The sequence below is a fragment of the Cyprinodon tularosa genome, unplaced genomic scaffold (genome assembly GCF_016077235.1).
Source record: "Cyprinodon tularosa strain WSP-4 unplaced genomic scaffold, ASM1607723v1 ctg1332, whole genome shotgun sequence".
NCBI lineage: Eukaryota > Metazoa > Chordata > Actinopteri > Cyprinodontiformes > Cyprinodontidae > Cyprinodon > Cyprinodon tularosa.
Window position 1 is genome coordinate 17,317 of NW_024038151.1, and position 24,566 is coordinate 41,882.

The 24,566-nt window shown below is 40.0% G+C and overlaps 1 protein-coding gene across 3 annotated transcripts; it reads right to left on the reverse strand.

Annotated features, from left to right (window-relative positions):
• Positions 1 to 579: 579 nt before the first annotated feature.
• LOC119778449 (gastrula zinc finger protein XlCGF57.1-like) lies at positions 580 to 19,717 on the reverse strand. Of its 3 annotated transcripts, none has more exons than XM_038277661.1 (3): positions 19,542 to 19,717; positions 1,729 to 2,198; positions 580 to 1,560 (listed from the first exon to the last, which is right to left on the reverse strand). In XM_038277661.1, exons 1-3 carry the CDS (start codon positions 19,687 to 19,689, stop codon positions 865 to 867), a joined length of 1,314 nt encoding a protein of 437 aa, XP_038133589.1. In that variant the 5' UTR covers positions 19,690 to 19,717; the 3' UTR covers positions 580 to 864. The 3 variants fall into 3 exon arrangements, with proteins under 3 accessions (XP_038133589.1, XP_038133588.1, XP_038133587.1); XM_038277660.1 differs by having other exon boundaries at positions 580 to 1,572; positions 1,657 to 2,198; XM_038277659.1 differs by having other exon boundaries at positions 580 to 2,198.
• Between the last annotated feature and the right edge of the window lie 4,849 nt (positions 19,718 to 24,566).

Here is a 24,566-nt window from a genome sequence, read left to right on the forward strand (position 1 = left end):
CTAATATCCATTGACCATAGCTCTAACACTGGGCCAAATAAAGTTGGAGTGTTGGTGGGCCTGGTTTCAACAACACACGTAGCAGGGCTGATTGATGCATTGCTAATGAAAGCCAACAAGACACTGAATTAGCTAAACTCCGATCATTTGCAGCTGATCTCTTAGAAAATCCTCCAAAAACATCCGCTAAACTGAGCAAAGCACATTAAATCTGTCTTAGCTTTGCTTTTATTTTCATCTGAGGATATCTTCATCAGAATAAAAATCTGTTTCTGGAATATATCCAGCAGAACGCTTATCATTCAACTAAAAGTTTATTAGTGTAAAAAATAAAACTGGAGATTTTTTTCTTAATAAATTCATTCAGAAAAAGATGTGCAACACCATGCCAAAGTTGCACAGTATGGGTCTGCCTTGATTTTATTTTTTTTCCAATTTAAACTTATCAATTGCTTCTTCTATGTACAGCAAACTTGCTTCATCTGTAAGCAAGATGTTGTCGTTGCACTTTATTATGGTTATTCCCCTCATTAGAGAATAAATAAGAAATCATAAACATTTTTGGCCATTTAAATCTAATTTACTCAGGTCCAAAATAATTAACTTTCAAATGTTCACTTCCAAATATTCACCCAGGACCTACGTATTTACCAGATTTACTATATAACACCTTATCAGTTCTGGTTTCTATGTAAACAGAGTTGTTAATTAATGGCTTTCTCAAAATTTGTTTTAAAAAAAGGACTTTGACCCATGAGTGTCTAATGTAATGAGGTGAAGGAGTTTCTAGATGGAAATTTTATCACCAGTCAAACGTGGTAAACACCTCTACTGTTCATTCCTGTGGCATCTCACTGCTGTGACTTATTCAAAAGGCTTCTCACCAGTGTGAATTCTGAAGTGTCTATCAAGATGAGATTTGTTAGTGAAGCTTTTTCCACAGGACAGACATTCAAAAGGCTTCTCACCAGTGTGAATTCTCATGTGAGAAGTCAAATTACTCTTTTGATTAAATTTATTGTTACAAATGGTACAGGAAAAAGGCTTCTCGCCAGTGTGCATTCTGATGTGTCTATCAAGACTAGATTTGACAGTGAAGCTTTTTCCACAGGACAGACATTCAAAAGGCTTCACACCTGTGTGAATTCTCATGTGAGAAGTCAAATGACTCTTTTGAGTAAATTTATTGTTACAAATGGTACAGTAAAGAGGCGTCTCACCAGTGTGAATTCTGATGTGTTTATCGAGATAAGATTTGTCAGTGAAGCTTTTTCCACAGGACAGACATTCAAAAGGCTTCTCACCAGTGTGAATTCTCATATGAGTAGTCAAACTACTATTTCGATAAAATTTATTGTTACAAATGGTACAGGAAAAAGGCTTCTCACCAGTGTGAATTCTGATGTGTTTATCAAGACTAGATTTGTCAGTGAAGCTTTTTCCACAGGACAGACATTCAAAAGGCTTCTCACCAGTGTGAATTCTCATGTGAGAAGTCAAACTACTCTTATGATTAAATTTATTGTTACAAATGGTACAGGAAAAAGGCTTCTCACCAGTGTGAATTCTGATGTGTCTATCAAAACGATATTTGTCAGGGAAGCTTTTTCCACAGGACAGACATTTAAAAGGCTTCTCACCAGTGTGAATTCTCATGTGTCTATCAAAACGATATTTGTCAGGGAAGCTTTTTCCACAGGACAGACATTCAAAAGGCTTCTTACCTATGTGAATTCTCATGTGAGAAGTCAAACTACTCTTTTGAATAAATGTATAGTTACAAATGGTACAGGAAAAAGGCTTCTCATCAGTGTGAATTCTCATGTGTTTATCAAGATCAGATTTGTAAGTGAAGCTTTTTCCACAGGATAGACATTCAAAACGCTTCTGACCTGTGTGAATTCTCATGTGAACCATTAAATGCTTCTTTTTAAGAAAGTTTTCTCCACATGTCAAACATGGGAAATGTTTCTTTCTTGTATCTTTAATCTCTTGCTTAAGAAGAAGGTGCTCTTTCTGCTCACTTATGGGGAGCTCCATGGTTTCCTCTTTTGTCCAGGGATGTTCTGGCTTTTGATGCTCTTCTTTTATCTGTGGATGTTCCGACTCCTCTTGGTCCAAACTGGATTTCCTCTCCTGTCCACAAAGCTGCTGGTCAGAGAAATCCTCCTCTTTTCCAACATAATCCTGCAGGCGGTCTGGAAAGACAAACACAGCAAAAAGGCATTCTATTGGTGGTTAAATAAAGGACACCTCACATAAAAGCACCAAACTCTCTCCTTGAGGTTGAGGAGTGAGTGGATCCTATCAAGCAACCTGAAGATATGAAGTTCATTCTGGCCTAAATTTATTTTCCCACAAACAATTATTAAGGAAAGTAAAGCATATACATCCAACACCACATTGACTGTCTGGCAAATGAGGAAGTAGTGAGACACCCTAAACTCAGCAGTGCTTGCTATACACCTCTGCCTGGAAGAGACAGACCCCAGCTCAATGTGTCAGAGGTTGAGCAGATTTCCAAAAATGTTCTAATGAAATTTCTCACTTCTATCGTATCAAAAAAGCCATTATGGTAAGAAAGAGAAAAACAGGCCTAAGTGACAAAGCTTTGTGGAGCAGCTTCCCAATTTTTTCCCTAAAATGTTGCAATCAGCAGGGCAAAAGGGCTATGTTGTTTTGTTCTCTAAAAATGGTTTGAAATCATAAAATGAAGCGAGAACAGTTATAAAAAGATCACAGTGAAAGAAGAATTCAGGTATTGATCAGTCTAGACTGTTCTGAAGGCAGAAAGGCCTGCAAGGCCTGGATAATGAGGTGATCACCTTCAGTCCCTTACATGGAAATGCAGTATCCCTTTCTGGACACGTCAAAACAGCCAAGTTCTGTTCATCTGATAACTTATCTGGGTTCCCCATCACAGAAGAGCAAAGTAACTCAGCCGTATCACTCAAGAGGAGGATACTTGATTTCTCTGCAGAAAAAAAAGACATTTGACCAAACCAACTGAAGATGCTCTGAAGAAAAGAAAAACTAATTTGACCAGACCAATTGTAGAAACTCCAATAGACGGCATAAAGGAGGACTCTGCTGGTTGAACCATATTAATAATGATTTTTTAATTTGAGCTTTTCCTTGAGTCTCGCTGCTTTCTCTGCTCTGTCAGTGAGTTTACTCATAAAATGTCATCACACATTAGCATATGTGTGGAAAGAACATTTTCTGAGTGATCAATTTCCTGATGGTATCCTGTAGAGAGGAACAACAATGTGTGTTGATTCTGTAAAATAAAATAGGAGGTTATTAGGGATTGTCTGAAGCTAAACCCATTAATGATCCTCCTTGGAATACTGATGACCAGTATTCCAAGATCCAATAGTATAAGGGTAGGATCCATCATGAATTGTCACAACTGATATTTTCATGGCCTCAGATAATGGACTTGTATCTGTATGTGTCCTGTTAGATCTCAGTGCTGCATTTGATACAGTTGATCAAAATATTCTCTTAGAAAGACTTGAACATTTTGTAGGAATTAAAGGAACAGCGCTAGACTGGTTTAAATCTTATCTGATCAATTTCAGTTTGTTCACGTAAATGACAAATCTTCCTCATGCTCCTGGGTTACATGTGGGATCAGTGCTAGGACCGCTCTCTTCACTATATATGCTCCCGATCGGTAGAATTATTATTATAGGATGTTTTCTCATCATGGAATCTTTTTCTTACCAACATGCTGGAGTACTTTTAATCTGTGGTCCCTTATTGACGAATGGAGTATAAACAATTGAAGATTGGATTTATAAAATGACTTCTGGAGGCCTACAAAGGTATGTGATTGTGGCTGCTTTGTTTACATTGTGACATGCTGCTACATCTGTTTTGTGCTTTGGTGCTTGCTGTGTCCATAAAATGATCTTGGTGGTTGAATTGCAGAGAATCTAAGCTTTCCAATGATGTCCAACATGTCTATATTGGTAAAAATTTTACCAGTTCAATTTTATGCATTCTGAGTTATCACCCCACTTAACATCCACCGTTTCGCTGGCAACGCGGTGGTTTTGATGAGGTTAATGCTAAAACTTGAACTTAAAGTGTATTACATGATGAGACCAATAACAATTTTTTTAAAGACAGAAATGTTTAAGCCATATTCAATTAAATTCAGTTTATTTATATAGCATCAGTTCACATCATGTCATCTCAAGGCACTTTACAATTCAACCAGATCATACAGTCATATTGATTCAAAGTTTTCTATCTAAGGAAAACCAGTTGATTGCATTGACTCATTGACTGGAATGCTTGTAGTGACAGTACAGAGGAAAAACTCCCTTTTAACAGCAAGAAACTGCCAGCAGAAACATACTCAATGTGAGCGGCCATCTGCCAAGGCCGACTTTCAAGGAGAAAGAAGCAGACGTAGAAAAAGAAGCAGAAATACAAAAGGCAACTGTAAACCAGTTCCCGTCCAGGAAACACACAGCCAGTCATACGAGATCCGAGCCAACTCCCATGTCAGAGGATGGAAGAGAGCACATCTACCCAGTCACAGTCAGAGAAACAGGACTACACTGAAAAACAGGGCAATCTCCAACATGTATAAACAAAGGCATTGATGGCAGCATCACAGCTGATATTTCTCTACAGGATGTCTGAACTAACAAATTCTGCAGTGGGGGAATGGAGACAGAATGAAGCAGAATGATGAAAAAGGGGTCCTCCAGCAGTCTAAGCCTATAGCAGCATAACTATAGAGATTAGGGATGCATGATACCTATGGGGCCGATAAAATATCGACCGATTTGGTGAAATTTTTTATCAGCCCGATAGGTAAAATATTCCGATAAAAATAGCCGATAAATTTATTAAATTTGGTGGTATTTCATTCAGGGAGAGTAGCCCCAAAGCGGGAAAAGACCTGTGGTTTTTTCTGTATTGCAAGAAGACAATAGCATTGCAGTTTCCAACACCTGCTCTGCAAGGATTTCGAGAGGAGGAAAGAAGTCCTCAGGGTACAACACAACAAACTTTATAACACACCTAAAAAATCGTCATCGTAGCAAAGCAACATGGAAAGAATACGAAGCAGTCGCGGCAGGAGCTGGAGGTGCTAAAGCTAAAATGACAACAACAACACGGACCGCAGATGTATCCATTCAGAAGGCATTTGAAAACTGTAAGAACTTTCCAAGAGACAGTGAAAAAGCTAAAGCTATTAACGACAAAGTGATGGAATTTATAGCGCTCGATAACCAGCCTTTTTCTGTCGTCGAGAACCCGGGTTTTCGTAACTTAATAGCACATTTGGAGCCACTTTATACCATCCCTAGCCGTCGTTTCTTCTCGGACGTCTCCCTACCTGCCCTCAATGATGCTGTAGCCACAAACGTCCACAATTTGATCAATAAAAACGGACTTTATGTAAGTTTTACCAACCACATATGGAAGTCAGATGTTAGCCCCGTCAGCATGTTAAGCTTAACGGCTCAGTGGATGAATCCAGATTTTAACATGCAAAAAGCAATGCTGCATACACAGGAGTGCCCTGGGTCGCATACAGCGACAATGATAGGGCAAGCTTTTGAAACAATGCTCGCGCAGTGGAATATAAAAAAAGACCATGTGCATGTAGTGCTCAGAGATAATGCACGAAACATGATCAAGGCCACTGAGGACTGTGGGCTTGAAAGCTTGGGCTGTATAGCACACACTTTACAACTCGTGATAAATGAGGCTGTCCTGAGCCAAAGAAGCATCTCGGACTGTGTTTCCATCTGCAGGAAGATAGTTGGGCATTTCAGACACTCTCAGCTTACCACCTCCCGTCTTCAAAGCTTACAGAAACAACTAGGCTCTAAAGAGACAAGGCTTCAACAAGACGTGCCCACTAGATGGAACAGCATGTTCTACATGCTGAGAAGCATGTTGGAGCAGAAGTGGACTTTAATCGAAAACATGCTGACTATTTTAGACCCTTGTGAACAGCTGACAAAAGACATAAGTTCAGCTTCAGCTATTGCAGCTGATGTCGTCCCCTCCATTGAAGCCTTAAAACGACTGTTAAATAGGACTGTTCCAACAGATCATGGAGTTAAAACTTCAAAGAGCACCCTACTGCAAGCCATAGAGCAGCGTTTCAGCCATATCTACATAGAGTCCCTGTTTTTTACTTGCTACAATCCTGGACCCTAGATATAAGGACTGCTATTCTGACCAAGCAACAAAAGTGTTGCACCACAAGGTCAGATGTGCAACATCGTGGGAAAATGTTGAGGAGCCACAGGAGAAGAAACCCAAGGAAGATGACGACAACAACAATGTTTCCCTGCTGACAATGTATGGCAAATTATAGGTAGAAAGTGAAAATTTAATATTTTCTATTTTATTTTGAGCTTAAGATTTAAAAAAAAAAATCTCTTCAATGCCCCCATTCAGTCAGGCAAACTTTTGTTGATTTATCGCCTAATAGTTGAGGATGCACTTTTATTTACTTCATTTAATTTTTTGAACTAAGGCTGACATGCATATGTGTGTCTGAAAATTTTTTAGGAAGTTGGCATTTTTTCTTTCTCATTAGCTGTGGTTTGAGGGTGCATTTTATTTTTTGATAAAATTTTTGTAACTCAAGCTGACTATGTAAATGCATATAATTTTATCTTTGGTATAAATATTTGACTTCACAAATACCAATGCAAGCATGGATCTGTTCAGTAATTACAAGAGATGCTCTTTGTATTGTGAATTGATTTGTCTCTTTTGTTATGTAAAGCAAAAAACAATTTTTGTGTGATAGCATAAAAAAATAAACATCTGAAGAACCAAAACCTTTTGTTTGCTGTTATAGATAAGCCAAAGCTACTAAATAATTGTTTTTCATAACTGCATCCAGCATAAAAAACTGATTATGCAAAAGATATATTCAATATGAACTTGGAATCGGTATCGACCATGAAAAGCAGAAAATTATCGGTTATCGATATCGGTTGAAATTTTTCATATTGTGCATCACTAAATTAAAGTAAACTATGAAAGACGTTTCTGCACTACATTTGATTCCATTTAAAACTATTCTGTCTCGTTACTGTACTGTGACGGATGTAACTCAGTAAATTATTTAAAATAAAATGTTTGTCATATTTTGTGTTTCATGGTGATATTTTTACTCATTTAAAAATGTAAGTACAGATAGTGTGAAATGCCAAATTTCAAGGAAGAATCAAAGTTTATTAATCATGATTTGAACTTCCCATACTAAAGAAGTTCCCTGAATAGAGAAAATGGGAAACCTTAATTCACCAAAGTGATAAAGAATTATTAGATGAATATTAAATAAAATTCTATTATTATAATATAATTATTATATTATATATAATTATTATATTAATTCATATTAATTATTATTTTATAATATTAAATATATTCTTCTGAACTCCACCCCCCCCAGCACTGAAATAATCCACAAAATACACAGAATATGACTTTCTTACTTTCCTAAAAGTAATTTAAACTTTTTTTTTGACCTGCAGTGTATTTTCTGGATGAAATTGCTTTATTCAACTCTAAGGCATAATATGTAATATATCTTACTGAACTCTCCACCCCAAACACTCAAAAAATCCACAAAATAATGATGCCATACGATATGTACTACTTTATCTTGACTTTTGAAGCAACAAGCACTAACGACCACAGCGTGTACCGACTTCCTGTTTTCAAAATAAAAGTGTAGACCTAGATTTTAAAGCAGAGAAGCTATCAATATTGATATTTATCCCATATATCTAAAAGCTATTAAAAGACTTGAAATGTAAAATTAAAAGGCATAAATCTTGAAGCCAGTGGAGTGATTTGATCCGACAATGATATTAAGTCAATTGATCACATGTTCTGGAAACTATTGAGCAAAAATGTTTATATTTTCATATAAAAATTAAAAATAATTCAAGATTTAATATGCAGAAATTAATTGTCTAACCTTTTTACCCTTTGGAATGCTATTATCTAACAACGGTTTTGAGTCAATTGATCACATTAGCTATTGAGCTGCAATATGTTGATAGGAATTTATTAGAATATAGATTTAGAGATTTTTTTCTTAATAGTTAGAGATTATCCTCTCTGAACCGTAGCTGTGAAAGGATTTCAGTGAATGTGAATTAAAATCTCCTCACATATAAAGCCTTAAATGGTCAAACTCAATCTAATATCAGATCATTCTCTATATTCCTAACAGAGCACTTACCTGTCAGTCTGCAGGTTTACTAGTGGTTCCTAGAATTTCTTGAAGTAGAATGGGAGGCAGATCTTTTACTTATCAGTAAGGGTGCTCCGATCAGGATTTTTGGGGCCGATCACCGATTGCTGAAAGCAGTATTGGGCGCTACCGATCACCGATCACTGATCACTGGGTCTATCTGAAGCCTTCTATTTATCATGTAATATATTCAACTTTAATAGTCTTAAAAAAAATGTATATGTATTAAATTTAACAGAAGATAATGTATTGTGAATTGTCAACTGTATACTTTTATTGACAGGAAAGGTCAACATTTTACTTCCTTAAACAGCTTAGAGCTTAACAAATAAGCCTTACTTCTAAATAAGATACAAAAAATCTGTCATTGTTAATTTACACAAACTTAAAGTGTACTTAAACTTAAAGTGCAGAGCAAAGAAAACAAAATCAAATATTTTGGGATGCCATGATAAAAAGGCATAAGGTATGTATTTTAGGCTTGTCCTGCGGTAATTAACTGAAAATAGAAGCCATGACGGAACAGTCACACATCTTTAGATAATATATCAGTACTTGTTTGGCTTTTTGTCCTAGCTCAAAGTCTAAAATGTCCTTTTAATCACTGCAGACATTTTTCAGTAGTAATAAAGTTTTGTAAATTTCAAACAAATGCTAACTTTAAATGTTCTTTTAGCTCCTTTAAATCTACATACATTTAAAGTGCACAGCATGGAAATCATGAGTCAATGAGAAAGAAAGAAGAGGAATGGAGATTAGTAAAGCCATTTCTCTTATAGCTTACTTGTTAAGCATCAATGGCAGTTTTTTCTTTAGAAATATAAGCATCTCTGCATTTTGGGCAGACAGCTTGTTCCTCTTCTAATCTACAATATTCCCTGCTGTGCTAAAAAGTCACTCACTATCTACACTTGTGCATGGAGCACAGAGGTAGGCTTGAGCTTCTTGTGCGAGAGCGGGTAACGACTTTTATTGTCTCGCCGAAAAACAAGCGGCTGTCTGCTCTGTGGGATGACTGGCTCTGATAGGTAGAGGTTCATCTGCGATGATCTTGAGCTGCTGATGTCACCGCCACCATGTTCCCCGTCTTCATCCAACAACTCAGCATACATAGCGTGTAAGGAGCCAGCTCGTGGTACTTTCTCTGGGGGCTCAGTGCCAGTCGCTTCCAAACTTGCCTCACCACAAGAAAACAGCCGTCCACAACTACAGCGCCCCTAGAGGAATCGGAGTAGTGAATCCAACAAGTAGTGCTTCTCATCGGCCCATCTGATCGGCCTTTATGGAGACCGCCGATCAAACTATTTAAAGCCTTTATTGGCCGATAACGATCGGTGACCGATCAATTGGAGCACCCTTACTTATCAGGCTATTCTCCTATGGAACCAACTCCCAGTTTTAGCCTCGGAGGGAGACACCATGTCTGCTCTTAAGGCAATGCTTAAAACTTTCCTTTTTGATAAAGCTTATAGTTAGAGTGGCTCAGGTTATCCAGAGCTATCTCTATAGTTATGCTGCTATAGGCTTAGACTGCTGGAGGACATAGGGACCCCTTTTCAGATCACTACCATGCCGTGCTATCAGCAGCCCTGCATCAGTTAACAGCTAGCTTGTTAACTATCTGGAGCAGAAACATTTTCTGATGGTTTTAAAATATGCATTTCAACACACAATCCCATTTCTTCTAATACAACCACAGTTGACACAAGCCGCAAATCTGCCACTATGCTGGAGAACTTTAAGCCCTGCAGTTCCTAACAATGGATGCTTTTATTCCTTTTAAGAGAACAAACTTTCCCGTTTTGTGTTGAGTTTTCGCTTACCAAACTACAACCTGAGAGCAACACTGCAGCCAATGAAACTCTGGGGAGCCTAAAATGTGCCGCTACATAAAAAAAAAAAAAAAAAAAACATAGATTACACTTCATTAAAACTACACGCAACAAAAGATTTGAAATCATTTCTGGAATCGAGTTTTTGCCCAGGTCCAGTACAACCTCTGACTTTATGCTCTCTCTGATTTTTCTCATCATAACAGCTTCATGTGGTCTGTTCCTGTTTGGCTGTGACTCCATCCTAGAGAGAAATATCAGCTGTGCTGCTGCCATCAACACCTTTGTTTATAGATGTTGGAGATGGGCCTGTTTTTCATTGCTGTCCTGTTTCTCATACTGTGACTAACTGTATGTGCTACATTTCATCCTCCGGCGTGGGAACTGGTTTAGAGCTCGTCTGCCTGTATTCCCGGGAATGGGCCAACTTTTGTATCTCTGCTTCTTTCTGTATGTCTGATGCTAGATGGCCGCTAACAATGAGCCCAGTTCTGATGGAGGTTTCCTCCTGTTAAAAGGGAGTTTTCCTCTCTACTGTCACTACAAGCATGCTTGGTGTGAGGGATTGGCTTTGAGTCAATGAGTCGATTTAATCAGCTGGATTTCTTTAGATAGAAAACTTTAAACAATCTGACTGAATTGTCTCTATAAAGTTGTTAAGATGACATGAGTTGTGAATTGGCACTGTATAAATAAACTGAATTGAATGATAACAGAGGCTATGTTTTCAGGGGGCTTAAATTCCCCCGGATGAGCGGTTAGAAAAAGAGTAGTTAAAAAAGCACAGATTGTCTGTCATGAACACCATTTTCAAGCACAACGATGTCTATAAGAGCATATGGCACAAGGACATTAGGGGTGGAACGGTTCACAAAATCCACGGTTCGGTTCGGTTCACGGTTTCGTGGTCACGGTTTTCGGTTTGGTATATGTTGATTGTTAGGAAAATCTATTATGTCTTGTAAAGTACAACGCGTGTTGCACAATGCTCGTACACTGTTGCACTTTTATCCACAACTTTTTTTTCGCCGTCATCGTACGTCACTCTAAATGCAAAGTGGTCCCATACAGCAGACCTATAAAGTGCTGCTGGCGCGTCTTCCAAGTAGGGTGGCCATTTCTATAGCACCAAAAAGGAGGACATTGTGCGGCATATCCAGAGGCGTGCACAGACATTTTGGGGGGCAGGTGCTCAGGAGGGGGGAAGGGCACTTTTTAGCTGACGTGGAACACTTAATTATTAAAAAAAAATACACGCATGTTAAATGAAATTTGACTTTGGAGGAAGGTGCAGTAGCCATAGACCACCGTTTAGACAAGCTCAAGGCCTCCTGTGCTAAGCTACGCGATGCTAATGACAAGCTACAAGCTAGTGTTGTGGACTTAGAGGGCCGTAGCAGGAGGTCCAACATCAAAATAATCTGTCTGGACGAAGGGCTCGAAGGGCCTCAACCTAGCGTATTTTTCTCCCAAATGCTCCAGAAAGTTTTTGGCCCAAACGTGTTCCTTTCTCCCCCAGAGCTGGATCGGGCTCACCATGGCCGAGCCCTCGCCATGTTATAATATGCTTCCACCGCTTCCAGATCAAAGAGCGAGTGATTCGTGAGGCCCGGACCAAGAAGCAGCTGGACTACGAGGGACACACTTTCAGACTTTATGAGGACTACTCCCCAGAGGTAGTCAGTCAGAGGAGGGCGTATAGATCTGTCATGTTGTCCTTGTATACCATGGGACTGAGACCTGCTCTGCTCTACCCTGCGAGCTGGGGCGGATCTAGAAAAATATTTATGGGGTGGCAAGAGGGGGGCAGGAATTTTTTAGGGGTGGCAACATATGGCATTTGTTTACACTGAATTTAATCACAGTTATCACAGTTTGGTGAGAATAGTATGTACAGTACTAGTGTTTCATGTGAAACAGTTCATATTAATAATACACCGTACAATGTGATCTCACTTAATAGGAGATAGAAGAATGATAACACTACTTCTAGAGGGGCCTTATGACAGGAAAGGTATTAAGGTAAGACACAGGTGCTGAGTCGCAGATGTGTGAGATTGACTGTCAGAGAGGCATCTTTGCAGCATTTGCACAAGAAGAAACGATACAAAGAAAAACTTACCCATCAGAGATCTATGGATTGAGCTGGAATAAAGTGAGCAGAACTACACAGTAGAAATAAATGGGTCAAGGCACCCGAACAAGGTTCTGGACATCTATGTAATGTTTACTCTGAACACACATTTACCCCATTTGTTCCTCAGTAACTTGACATACAGCAGTTACGGCAACATGAAAGGGACATTTCATGCATGTAAATATGCTGTAGATAGAGCTGTATATGGAGGACCAACTCCGCCATATTTAAAAATAAATACAGAAATAAATAAATGCTCAATAAATAAATAAGCATACAATTATTTGCCACCAAAAATACAATCAACAAATAAATGTAATTAGAAATTATATTATAATGGCAGGCAGAAATGTTAAAAGGGCAGGCAGAAAGAAATAACGGCGAAGAAATAACTAGGGTAAAAAAATACAAAGGAAGAATAAAACAGACAAAAATATGATAACATGCACATAAATAAATACTTAAAAATATAAGTAATTAAAAAATGAAGTTGAAGATAATAAATGACAAAAAAATAAATAAGGTAAATATTAAAAAGGCAAAGAAATAAAGAAGCCAATTAAAAGATTGATGTACCTTTATGACTAGCTGTATAATTTAATTTCTACTTACATTTATTTGTTGTTTGTATTTTTGGTGGCAATTAATTGTATGCTTATTTATTTATTGAGCATTTATTTATTTCTGTATTTATTTTTAAATATGGCAGAGTTGGTCCTACATACTGCTGTATCAACAAATCAACAAAAAGGCGGGTTCTGTATGTTACATAAAAATCTCCACAAATCTGAAAAGAAGCAACATAAAAATACATTTTGCTTGTGAGTAGGTTCATACGGGTCATTTCTGGATAGTTTCATATTATATATACAAAAAAAGAAACAACAACACTGCTTCATATTAAGCAGGATTTACATCAGTATCACATTTTAACTTTTAACACTTTTGGTTTTATTAAAGGAAATATCAGATTTTCTCAGGTGCCAAAACAAAATGTAGCAGCTCTGTAACCCCTTGCTCACACTGGCTCCGGTGCAGTTACCGAGCCGACAGAGACCGCAACTCCCGCACACCCCCTCTCACACCGCCCATTTGACTACGGTGCGGTGCGGCTCTGCGGCTCCGGCAACAGGTCCGGAGATTTAACAGAAGTTCACTTGAGTTCACGTAACTTCACGCGATAACATGGCCCAAATAAAGGATTTTTGCGAGAGCTTGTTGCGGAGGGCTCCGGCACGCCGCAAGGATAGCTTTCTTGCGGAATTTTCTGCAGCGCCGGAGTGTCTCGGTAACCGCAGCCGGACAGCTCAGCAGCCGGTGAGAGAGGTTAACGTCTTTTTAATGACTTGGAATCACTGCGGCGCCGCACCCACCGCACCGCAACGGTAAGACCGGAGTCGGTGTGAGCCTGGGGTAAAGGTTCACCAGAGAGCAGAACATAAAGTTAACATGACTATAACAGCTGAATGCGGCGATTTCCATGTTGCTCAGCAAAACGCTTCACAAATTTATTTAGATCCAATGCCTTTGTGCGTTTGAGTTTAACCAAACTTGATCGTCTCTTTTCTGTCATAGCTGACCGCAAATATGTCTTTCTGAGCCTGAGACGTCAGGCCTAACTAACATCATAGTTGGAGAAATAACGTTTCGTCAACCTGATTTTTATCATCTCAAAATCAGCATTGCAGCTATGCTAGCAACATTGTGCTTTCATTATGATTTTATTTCTCGATAGATAGTTAATCAGTTTTTACCTGTTTCATCCTGTGTCTCCTCTCCCCATGACCCCTGGCTCCCTCGCTTTGCCCCATTCGGTTTTCAAAACTAATCAGTCTCAGTCGCTCTCGCGTCATCTCGTGCTGCATTCACTGCAGTCCGACATTAGAAATTAGCGGTCGTAATTCTCAAATGATCCATAATTTATAAGCCTCGCCACCCCTACCGCCAACTGGGGTGGCAGCTGGGGTGGCAAGGCTGTCATTTAGGGTGGCATTTGCCACCCCATGCCACCCCAGTAGATCCGCCTATGCCTGCGAGGCTTAGCATCACTCAAGCAGACGGTAAACATACGTGGTTCAGTTCTGTTGAAGAGGCAGAAAAATATGCGGAGGCAGCTGCCAACGCATCATAACATTTCAACTATGTGTGCACTTGAAGAACTCCACATGGACAGGCCAGGTTTATGTTTACTGTGATGCTGGTCAACTTTTCCTTAGCTCTCGACTATATTACTTGGCCTGTCCACAATGTTCAGTTCAATTTGGGGTATTTCTATTTTGTATTAATATCTTTTTTGGCTTTAAGGCTCAGTGGTATTGTCCCTCACTTTTTGGGGGTCAATTTAATTCTGATTCTATTTTGCACTTTACGTGGGTTGTGGGGGTTTGAGTTAGATTAGAATAGAATGTGTACTTACCCAGGAAGACGTATGCTAGTTAGGTTAGGTGTGCTGTTGGTTTTCTGTTTAACAGCTAGTTTCACCTCAGGGGTTTTTTGTTTTATTTTTGAGCTGTCACCGGGGGATGTTTTTTATTTTTCTGACCGATTAACAATTACTACATTTTGTATTGAGGTTGTACTGTACTCTTTTCTTTCCACAAGGCTTTGTAATAAATAATTTAAACATTATCAGCTGGAATGTCAAGGGCTTAAATCACCCTGTTAAACGCAAGAAGGTCATGACACATCTAAAGCAGTTGAAAGTGAATGTAGCCTTTCTACAGGAGACACACCTGAAAACCTCTGACCAACTAAAAATAAAATCTGGATGGGGAGGTCAATATTTTCAGTCTACCTTTCAGGCCAAAGCTAGAGGTGTAGCCATAATTATTAGTAAGGACTAGTGTTAATTTTAGCAGCCATTTTTAAATTTAGTTTTAGTCCAGTTTCAGCATCGTTTGTTAGTTTTTAATCACATTTAGTCGACATTAGGGGTGGAACGATTCACAAAATCCACGGTTCGGTTCGATTCACGGTTTCTGGTCACGGTTTTCGGTTCGGTTCGATACATGTTGATTGTTACACCGAAATCCCATAAAAATTTATGGAATTAATTAAAAAATCCCCCCAAAAATAATGGATTGTAATTATTTTAAATGATCTGTGGAAACCCTGGATCATTTCCGTATGTTTTGCTGCTTTGAATTTCATCATCTCGCGCATGCTCTCTACCATCTCCAAGGGACTCAGAGGGGAGCGGACGAAGCCACAGTGGGGGCTGTAGGCTTTGCTTTGAGCAGCCAGTCTGAGGCACAGCGGGGCGGAGCGGGGGTTGCTGACGGAGTATGTGGGATTTCGGGGTTAGCATGACATGTTGGTCATGTTGCTGTTAGCGTAAACAAAAACGTGTTGCACAATGCTCGCACACTGTTGCACTTATATCCACAACTTTCTTTCCGCCATCATCGTAGGTCACTCTAAATGCTGTATGCAAAGTCTCCCATACAGCAGACATATAAAGTGCTGCTGGCGCATCTTCCAACTCCTGTTCTTTCCCACTCGCCATTCCGACACAATTCTCCACAACAACTGATTTTTTACTGCTACACCCGGCTACGCTGCTTCGCTTCTTCTTCTTGTTTACTACTGGTGGTTGGCTTTGGTCGCAGTACCGCCACCTGCTGCTCTGGAGTGTACACGCTTCACCTATGGGAAATAGGAGCAGCGCATGACCTGAATGCAACACACGCATATCGAACTGAGACAGTCGAACCGAACGGTTCGGATGGTTTTCATAAACCGTTCCATCCCTAATATATATGCGTGCGTGTGTGTATTTTCAAGCCATGACAGGGGTGTGTGTGGGCATGGGATCAGAGATTGCATGACTGATTGAAGAGTAGGGCTGGGTATTGTTCAAAAATTTTCGGTTTCGGTACCAATACCGATACCTTCACTTCGATACCGGTTTCCTGAACGATACTTTTTTCGATACAAATTTTATAATATCAACTCGAAGAAAAAGCCGATATGTGGGGGTCTGAGCGGCTCCAACAGAAATAATATTGGAAGGTAGGACGGTAATCTGGATGAACTGACTGCACTGATTAAGTTTTCAGGTGGATTTTCCCACTTAAAAACACAATAAAACAACTTTATTCCCCCTGATCACAGCAAATATAGCTGCAGGGCAAATAAAGGATAGAGTAGCTCCGCCCAACGTGCGTCAGAGCCACTTTTCGACCAAGCAGCCAGAGCAGCAAAGCTGCTTCAGCCGCGCGTCAGAAGCTGGTACAAACAGCAAAAAATGAAGCAGCAGACGCGATTTTGCTGCTCCTGCTGCATCCAGTTTGAAAGCAGCATGATTCAGTCCACTCTGGCTTTGCACTGCCCACGGGCTGCTGAGAGGAGGATGGTCGCGCCGGCTGCGGTCCGCTCTTCTTGCAGTCAAACACCGAGCAACTTTCTGCTCTTAAATTGTTTCCGTACACGATGTATTGCATTGCGCACTATTGGCATCAGTCTTAATAAAGTGAAGCCACACTTTTGACCTGGGGGGCATTTTAAAGGGGTTCCATGACGCTCGCAACCAGTTCACAACAGATACACATGAACTCTGGCTGTAGGCATGACAACCTGGGTATTTTTCCTGGATGACGCAATCACGTTAAGTGTTACAGGCAATCACCGAAACTTGGTACCGAAAGACGAGTTTCGATATTCTGTAGAACCGAAGCATTTCGGTCGGTACCATAAAAGAACCGATGTTCGGTACCCAGCCCTATTGAAGAGTAAAGTTGACTTTTAAAAATCCAATACCAAAAAATGCCCAGAAGATGGCAAAAGTGCATCTATATCTACCACCTGCGTGTACCAAATTTCTTTTGATACCCAGTTTTGCTGCTAAGCGTTGTCCTTAACTGGTTAATAGGTAGATGAAATTCAGTCTGGCATTTAGAGAACATTAAAACGCTATTTATCTGGCGACTTGAGCAAGAAACGAGAATAGGAGGTACATGCTTTCCTAAGACCCTCCCCCTTCTTCTTTTGATTGGCTAATACTGTTAGTTTCAGGACATTCCTTTGTTACCATTGGCTGACAAGTGCAAGAGGAATTTCAATTGTTTTTTTTTTATTTACCATCAATTAATTTTTGAGTGATTGTTTTTTTACCAACGAGAAATTGCTTCGAGACGGAAATATTTTAATCCCTGTGTAATGTTAAGGTGATTTCTGTGTCGCTCGCTGATCTAGGTCTGATCAGCATTAACCTTCCCAACATGAGATCCAAGTTAGTGATTCAAACACATTCATCCTCAGTGGACACAGAAATATATCAGGGAGCTTGGATTTGTGATATTCTGTAAACGGGTTCATTACATTGTAAGTACAGGTGGTGGCATGGATGCATCCACCTGTCTTTAAGAAACATCAGCGGTTTCCAGCTGCAACAACCAGTTAATCTATCACACCCAAAGTTACAATGCCAGCAGTCCCGCTGCCATAACTAATGGCAGGTCCTCTGGAACCTTTGGCAGCTGCAGTGGCATGCAGCTGCCACAAGGTGCCATTAAGTCAGCAGAGCACCTGCTGCATTTCTATTGCTGTTTATGGGCCAATGGTCTGCTATTGGCTGCTAGACTTCCTCACCAACAGACCTCAGTCAGCCCGGGTCAGACAGAGCACCTCTGATGTCATCAGTCTAAGCACAGGCTCCCCTCAGGGCTGCGTCCTGAGCCCCCTGCTGACACATGACTGCGTCCCCAGGTTCACCACCAATCACATGGTGAAGTTTGCAGACGACACCACGGTGGTGGGCCTCATCAGAGACGACAACAAACTGGACTACAGAGAGGAGGTGGAGCAGCTGGTGGACTGGTGCAAAGATAACAGCCTGATCCTGAACGTGGAGAAGACCAAGGAGATCATCTTTGACTTCAGGAAGAACCGTCCTAACCACGCTCCACTGCTCATCAACAGCTCAGCTGTAGAGGTGGTCAGCAGCATCAAATTCCTGGGGGTGCACATCACAGACACCCTCACCTGGAATGTAAACACCACCTCACTGGTCAAAAGGGCACAGAAGCGCATGTTCTTCCTGCAGAGGATGAGGAGAGCCCACCTGCCCCCACCTATCCTCCCCACCTTCTACAGAAGCACCGTAGAGAGCGTTCTGACCAGCTGTCTCACTGTGTGGTGTGGAGGCTGCAGCGCCTCAGACTGGAAGAAGGTGAGAACAGCAGAGAGGATCATGGGGAATGAATTCTGTTGTGTGCATTAAGATTGCATTTCGGAGTGAAGCTTTTTCCGCAGGACAGGCATATGAAAGGCTTCTCACCAGTATGAATTCTCATGTGTTCAGTAGGGCTGTCGCGGTGGAGGAATTCCCCCTGCGATTATTCAAGGAGGCTAAATATCGCAATATGCGGCATTAAAGGAAAACCAGCATGTTAACCTGATGCTGTTTGAGAGGATCTGAGAGGGGCGACAACATTTCCAGCGACACTGAAAACCCTCTGGGACGGTGCGCTCGGAGGAACGACCGGAATGCAGGTTTCTCCACAGTGGAAAATGGCAGCATTTCTTCAACCCGGTACCGTGTAACAGCGGCTGTTTATGTCTGTCACTGTCTCTGCTGTACTTAGCGACTCGAGCAAAGGCTTCGCCGACCCCAAGTTGTCGCCTGGCACCGAAATGAGCCGCCCCACCACTCTGTGTGGCAGGAGGCGGCGGTAGCTGCTCCGTAACAGCTGGGTGGTAGCTAGCTAGATGAGCCCTTAAATTTGTTGTGTTTCCACGTTTTACTTGAACCGTTTTGCCGCAGATTTTACAAATAGCCTTATTTAAATTGTCAGACTCCCCCTTTTCCTTTGGCTGAAAACCAAAATGCTCCCAAAGGAGCGAAGTAACCTTTGGTTTTGATATCAGTGCAGCTGCCATTGTTTCCTTCTCAACTGTTGTCCCAAGATGCGGTGATGGCGGTGGCTGGTTTTGTAGCGCGGTGAGCTTCTTGATATCGCCATATTTCATTGGTGCGGTTATTGTGACAGCCCTAGTGTTCAGTTAACTTACCCCTTAGAGTAAACTGTTTGCTACAAATAGAAATGGAGAAAGGCTTCTCATTGCTGTGAATTCTCATGTGTTCATTAGGGCCAGATTTTAAGATAAAGCTTTTTCCCAAAGACAAACATTCAAACAGCTTCTCACCAGTATGATCTCTTGTGTGTTTAGTCAAATTACTTTCTACAGTAAACCTTTTGTTAACAAATAGTACAGGGAAATAGTTTGTCACCTGTATGAAGTCTGATGTGTGTAACAAGATTTAATTTCTGAGAGAAGCTTTTTCCACAGGACAGACATTGATTAATCTTCTCACCTGAGTGAGTGCTCTTGTGATCCATTAAATGTTCTTTTTTTGGAAAGATTTCTCCAAATGTCAAACCTTGGAAAGGTTCCTCCATTCGGTCTTCGGTCTCCTGCTTCAGACCAAGCTGTTCTTCATGCTGAATTATGGGGTGCTCCATGGTTTCCTCTTTAGTCCAGGGATTTTCTGGTTCTTCTTTTATCTGCAGAGCTTCTGGTTCCTCTTGATCCAAACTGGAATTCCTCCCCTGTCCACAGAGCTGCTGGTCAGAGAAATCCTCCTCTTTTCCAACATAATCCTGCAGGCGGTCTGGAAAATCCAACACAGCACACAAACCAAACCTTAGTTTTCCAAACATTTCAATTATTGATGTTTTACTGCCATCTGAAGTGTTAGAACATCCTGTGGGATGACCATCTATCCTTGATTTCGATTTAGACAACCAGTTTAAAATAACTAAACCAACTTATTCAAACCAAATATCTCTCTTAACCTTCTTGGAATAAATTCCATCTTGTTTTACATTCATTGGCAAAATAAGCATCTGTACGTCTGTTTCTATCATGACATCAAAACAAATGTGTGTACACGATCATTTGATGAGATATTATTAGGGGCGACCATCAAAAAAGGACAATTTTAGGACTTTTCATTTAAAATCATGACAGGGACAGGATACTGCATCATCCAGAGACTTTTGATAAATGCAGTTTGACTGTTGTCAACTACTGGACACCTTTAGCTATCATGTGAGGCGACCACCTCAGAACATTGAAAACTAATCTTTAAATGTAGATCTACGTTCTGATGATCAATTTGATAGTGTAACGTCATGAGAAGTACCTAGCTTGGTTTCTGTAGCTAAATATTAGGTTGGAAGTGAACATAGAATTTATCTGGGGTGACCGAGGATAAAAACTATTGAGTGTTTTACATGACATATGATTTCCTCAGTTTCTATTTATTTACACATAAAAGTTACTTAAACTGCCTATTTATTTAAACACATTCTTCAAATTCAGTCATTTATCGTTACTACTCAGGAGTAAACATTTGTCTTTGATTATAGTAAAATCATATGAAAAAGACAAAACTATGAGGCACAAAAGTATATTTAAGTAATCATAGATTTATTAGTCATATTAAACCCTTTTGACCAATTTTTCAGATGGCGCCATTAACAAGCAGACAGAAGACCGGGATCAGCAGACAGCAAGTCAACTCAGACCCTGAAGCAACAGTTGAAAATATATATTAAGATAGAAACTCTGGGTAGCATTTCGTCTCATTAGGCCCGAGCAGCGACAGCACTGTGAAGGCCTGACTGTGGCAGGTAGGTAGATCTCAACGAATCATGAAAAAAGTCTCTTGGAGGTAGGCTCTAAAACCTACAGGAAGTCGGCCATTTTGGGTCAAAAGCAGATTTTTGGCAATTTTTCAATTTTGTTGACGTTGAATTTTAATTAGCTCCTCCAAGTGAACTGGACTTCAAACTTGGTGTGTTTACAGATAAAATGTGAGATAAAAGAATTATCTTTTTTTTTCTTAGAGAAATTGGAAATGGAATAACTTTTACAAAAAAAAAAATCCAAATCCTACCAAGTTTGACAGTAATGAGGCCCTTTGGTTGCTTTACAATACTGGCTGGTGAAATGATGACATCATCAACACCCCACCCCCTGAGGGAAGAAAGTCACTTTTTTCAAAACATCAGGCCCAAACCATGATTAGTCCAAGAATCATAAAACTCTGTACACATTTGTATCTTGTTAGCCCCTAAAAAAAATAACCTCTTGGAGCCATGGTCTAAACCCTACAGGAGGTCGGCCATTTTGAATCGTTTGTACCCTGTTGAAAAAGGATTGAACCATTTTCAAACAAAAAAAATAAATAAATCAGCCTTTTATCTAATGGAGCTGAAAGGTTCAAAATAGGTTCCTTTCAGAGCTTTTTGTAAGTTGGTAAGTTTGTGTTCACAGGAAATTGTGGTTTTAAAATGTTTTAAAACAATCCAAGCCAAAGTTATACCAGTTATTCATCCTTTGAACTGTTTAGGAAAGAAACCAAAAAAATTAAAAAATTAAAATTCTAGTGTGTGTATGTATATATATATATATATATATATATATATATATATATATATATATATATATATATATACATATACATATACAGGTGCTGGTCATAAAATTAGAATATCATGAAAAAGTAGATTGATTTCAGTAATTCCATTTAAAAAGTGAAACTTGTATATTATATTCATACATTACATACAAACTCATATATTTCAGATGTTTATTTTGTTTAATTTTGATGATTACAAATGACAACAAATGAAAATCTCAAATTCATCATATCAGAAAATTAGAATATTACTGAAGACCAATAAAAACAAAGGATTTATAGAAATGTTGGCCAACTGAAAAGTATGAACATGAAAAGTATGAGCATGTACAGCACTCAGTATTTAGTTGGGCCTCCTTTGGCCTGTATTACTGCAGCAATGCGGCGTGGCATAGAGTCGATCAGTCTGTGGCACTGCTCAGGTGTTATGATAGCCCAGGTTGCTCTAATAGTGGCTTTTAGCTCTTCTGAATTGTTGGGTCTGGTGTATTGCATCTTCTTCTTCACAATACCCCATAGATTTTCTATGGGGTTAAGGTCAGGAGAGTTTGCTGGCCAATTAAGAACAGGGATACCATGGTCCTTCAACCAGGTACTGGTAGCTTTGGCACTGTGTGCAGGTGCCAAGTCCTGTTGGAAAATGAAATCTGCATCTCCAAAAAGTTGGTCAGCTGCAGGAAGCATGAAGTGCTCTAAAACTTCCTGGTATGTGGCTGCGTTGACCCTGGACCTCAGAAAACACAATGGACCAACACCAGCAGATGACATGGCACCCCAAACCATCACTGACTGTGGAAACTTTACACTGGACTTCAAGCAACGTGGATGAAGTGCCTCTCTTCTTTTCCTCCAGACTCTGGGACCTTGATTTCCAAAGGAAATGCAAAATTTACTTTCATCAGAGAACATGACTTTGGACCACTCACCAGCAGTCCAGTCCTGTTTCTCTTTAGCCCAGGCAAGACGCTTCTGACGCTGTCTGTGGTTCAAGAGTGGCTTGACACAAGGAATGCGACAGCAGAAACCCATGTCTTTCATACGTCTGTGTGTGGTGGTTCTTGAAGCACTCACTCCAGCTGCAGTCCACTCTTTGTGAATCTCCCCCACATTTTTGAATGGGTTTTGTTTCACAATCCTCTCCAGGGTGCGGTTATCTCTCTTGCTTGTACACTTTTTTCGACCACATCTTTTCCTTCCCTTCGCCTCTCTATTAATGTGCTTGGACACTGAGCTCTGTGAACAGCCAGCCTCTTTAGCGATGACCTTTTGTGTCTTGCCCTCCTTGTGCAAGGTGTCGATGGTCGTCTTTTGGACAACTGTCAAGTCAGCAGTCTTCCCCATGATTGTGTAGCCTATAGAACTAGACTGAAAGACCATTTAAAGGCTTTTGCAGGTGGTTTGAGTTAATTAGCTGATTAGAGTGTGGCACCAGGGGCCATCAATTTTGAACCTTTTCACAATATTCTAATTTTCTGATATGATGAATTTGAGATTTTCATTTGTTGTCATTTGTAATCATCAAAATTAAACAAAATAAACATCTGAAATATATGAGTTTGTATGTAATGTATGAATATAATATACAAGTTTCACTTTTTAAATGGAATTACTGAAATCAATCTACTTTTTCATGATATTCTAATTTTATGACCAGCACCTGTATATATATATATATATATATTAGTGCTGTCAATCGATAAAATTTTTTAAATCGCGATTAATCGCATCAATGGCTAAGTTAACTCGCGATTAATCGCATTTTAATCACACATTTTTTTTCTGATTGAAAATCATTTAAATACTCTCGATGACATACAAAAAAAAAAATACAGGCTAGGTTTGTGCCAATGTTGTTGTTTTTTAAATGAAAACAGGTCACAGATACTGATTTATGCCATAGAAACATATGGCAAGAAGATGGGGAAAAAAATAACAAATATGTAGCCCAAAAAAAGGCCCTGAAAACAGGCTGATGTAAAAGACAGTTTTTACAGTTAATACAGTCTTTTGAACAAAGACAAGCATTTTACCCTACTGCTATAAAATGTAGTAGAGTTAACATTAGATGTCAATTAACCAACGTAATAATGAACAATTTTCAATCAATACATCAAAATCAATAGACCGACATCACTAGATGGAGGTAGTCTATGCTCTAGAAAGTTTCTTTTCAGCCTGTTAACAAAAATGAGAACACACACAAACCCATCCACACACCCACACACCCACACGATACTGACCTGTGGCGTACACAGACAGCAAGAGTGCCGTAGCAGATTCCATTTCACCTCAGTAATCTGTTTTGACATCAGACACTCAACTTTTTTGTTGGTGGTGGGGCTTAAAGAAAAGGCACTAGCGCTACCCAGTGTATGAGCGTCTTTTTTCCTTAAGGAGCTCCGCTCTCGAAGCCAATGGAAAATGCATAGGCTGGGGGAAAATAGCCCCGCCTTCCCGCAGGCTGCAGCGGGATGTACTTGGAAAATTGTACCATAAAACCACATAGCGTTAATCTCACGTTAAAAAAATTATCACACTCACCGGCCACTTTATTAGGTACACCTGTCCAACTGCTCGTTAACACTTAATTTCTAAGCAGCCAATCACATGGCGGCAACTCAGTGCATTTAGGCATGTAGACATGGTCAAGACAATCTCCTGCAGTTCAAACCGAGCATCAGTATGGGGAAGAAAGGTGATTTGAGTGACTTTGAACGTGGCATGATTGTTGGTGCCAGAAGGGCTGGTCTGAGTATTTCAGAAACTGCTGATCTACTGGGATTTTCACGCACAACCATCTCTAGGGTTTACAGAGAATGGTCCGAAAAAGTAAAAAAACATCCAGTGAGCGGCAGTTCTGTGGGTGGAAATGCCTTGTTGATGCCAGAGGTCAGAGGAGAATGGCCAGACTGG

Coding starts and splice junctions, on each gene's coding strand:
- LOC119778449 (XM_038277659.1), bottom strand. CDS start 19,689: ATGGAGCACCCCATAATTCAGCATGAAGAACAGCTTGGTCTGAAGCAG. Junction 2,199..19,541: donor TCACAAGAGCACTCACTCAG/GTGAGAAGATTA, acceptor TTGTCTTTCCAG/ACCGCCTGCAGGATTATGTT.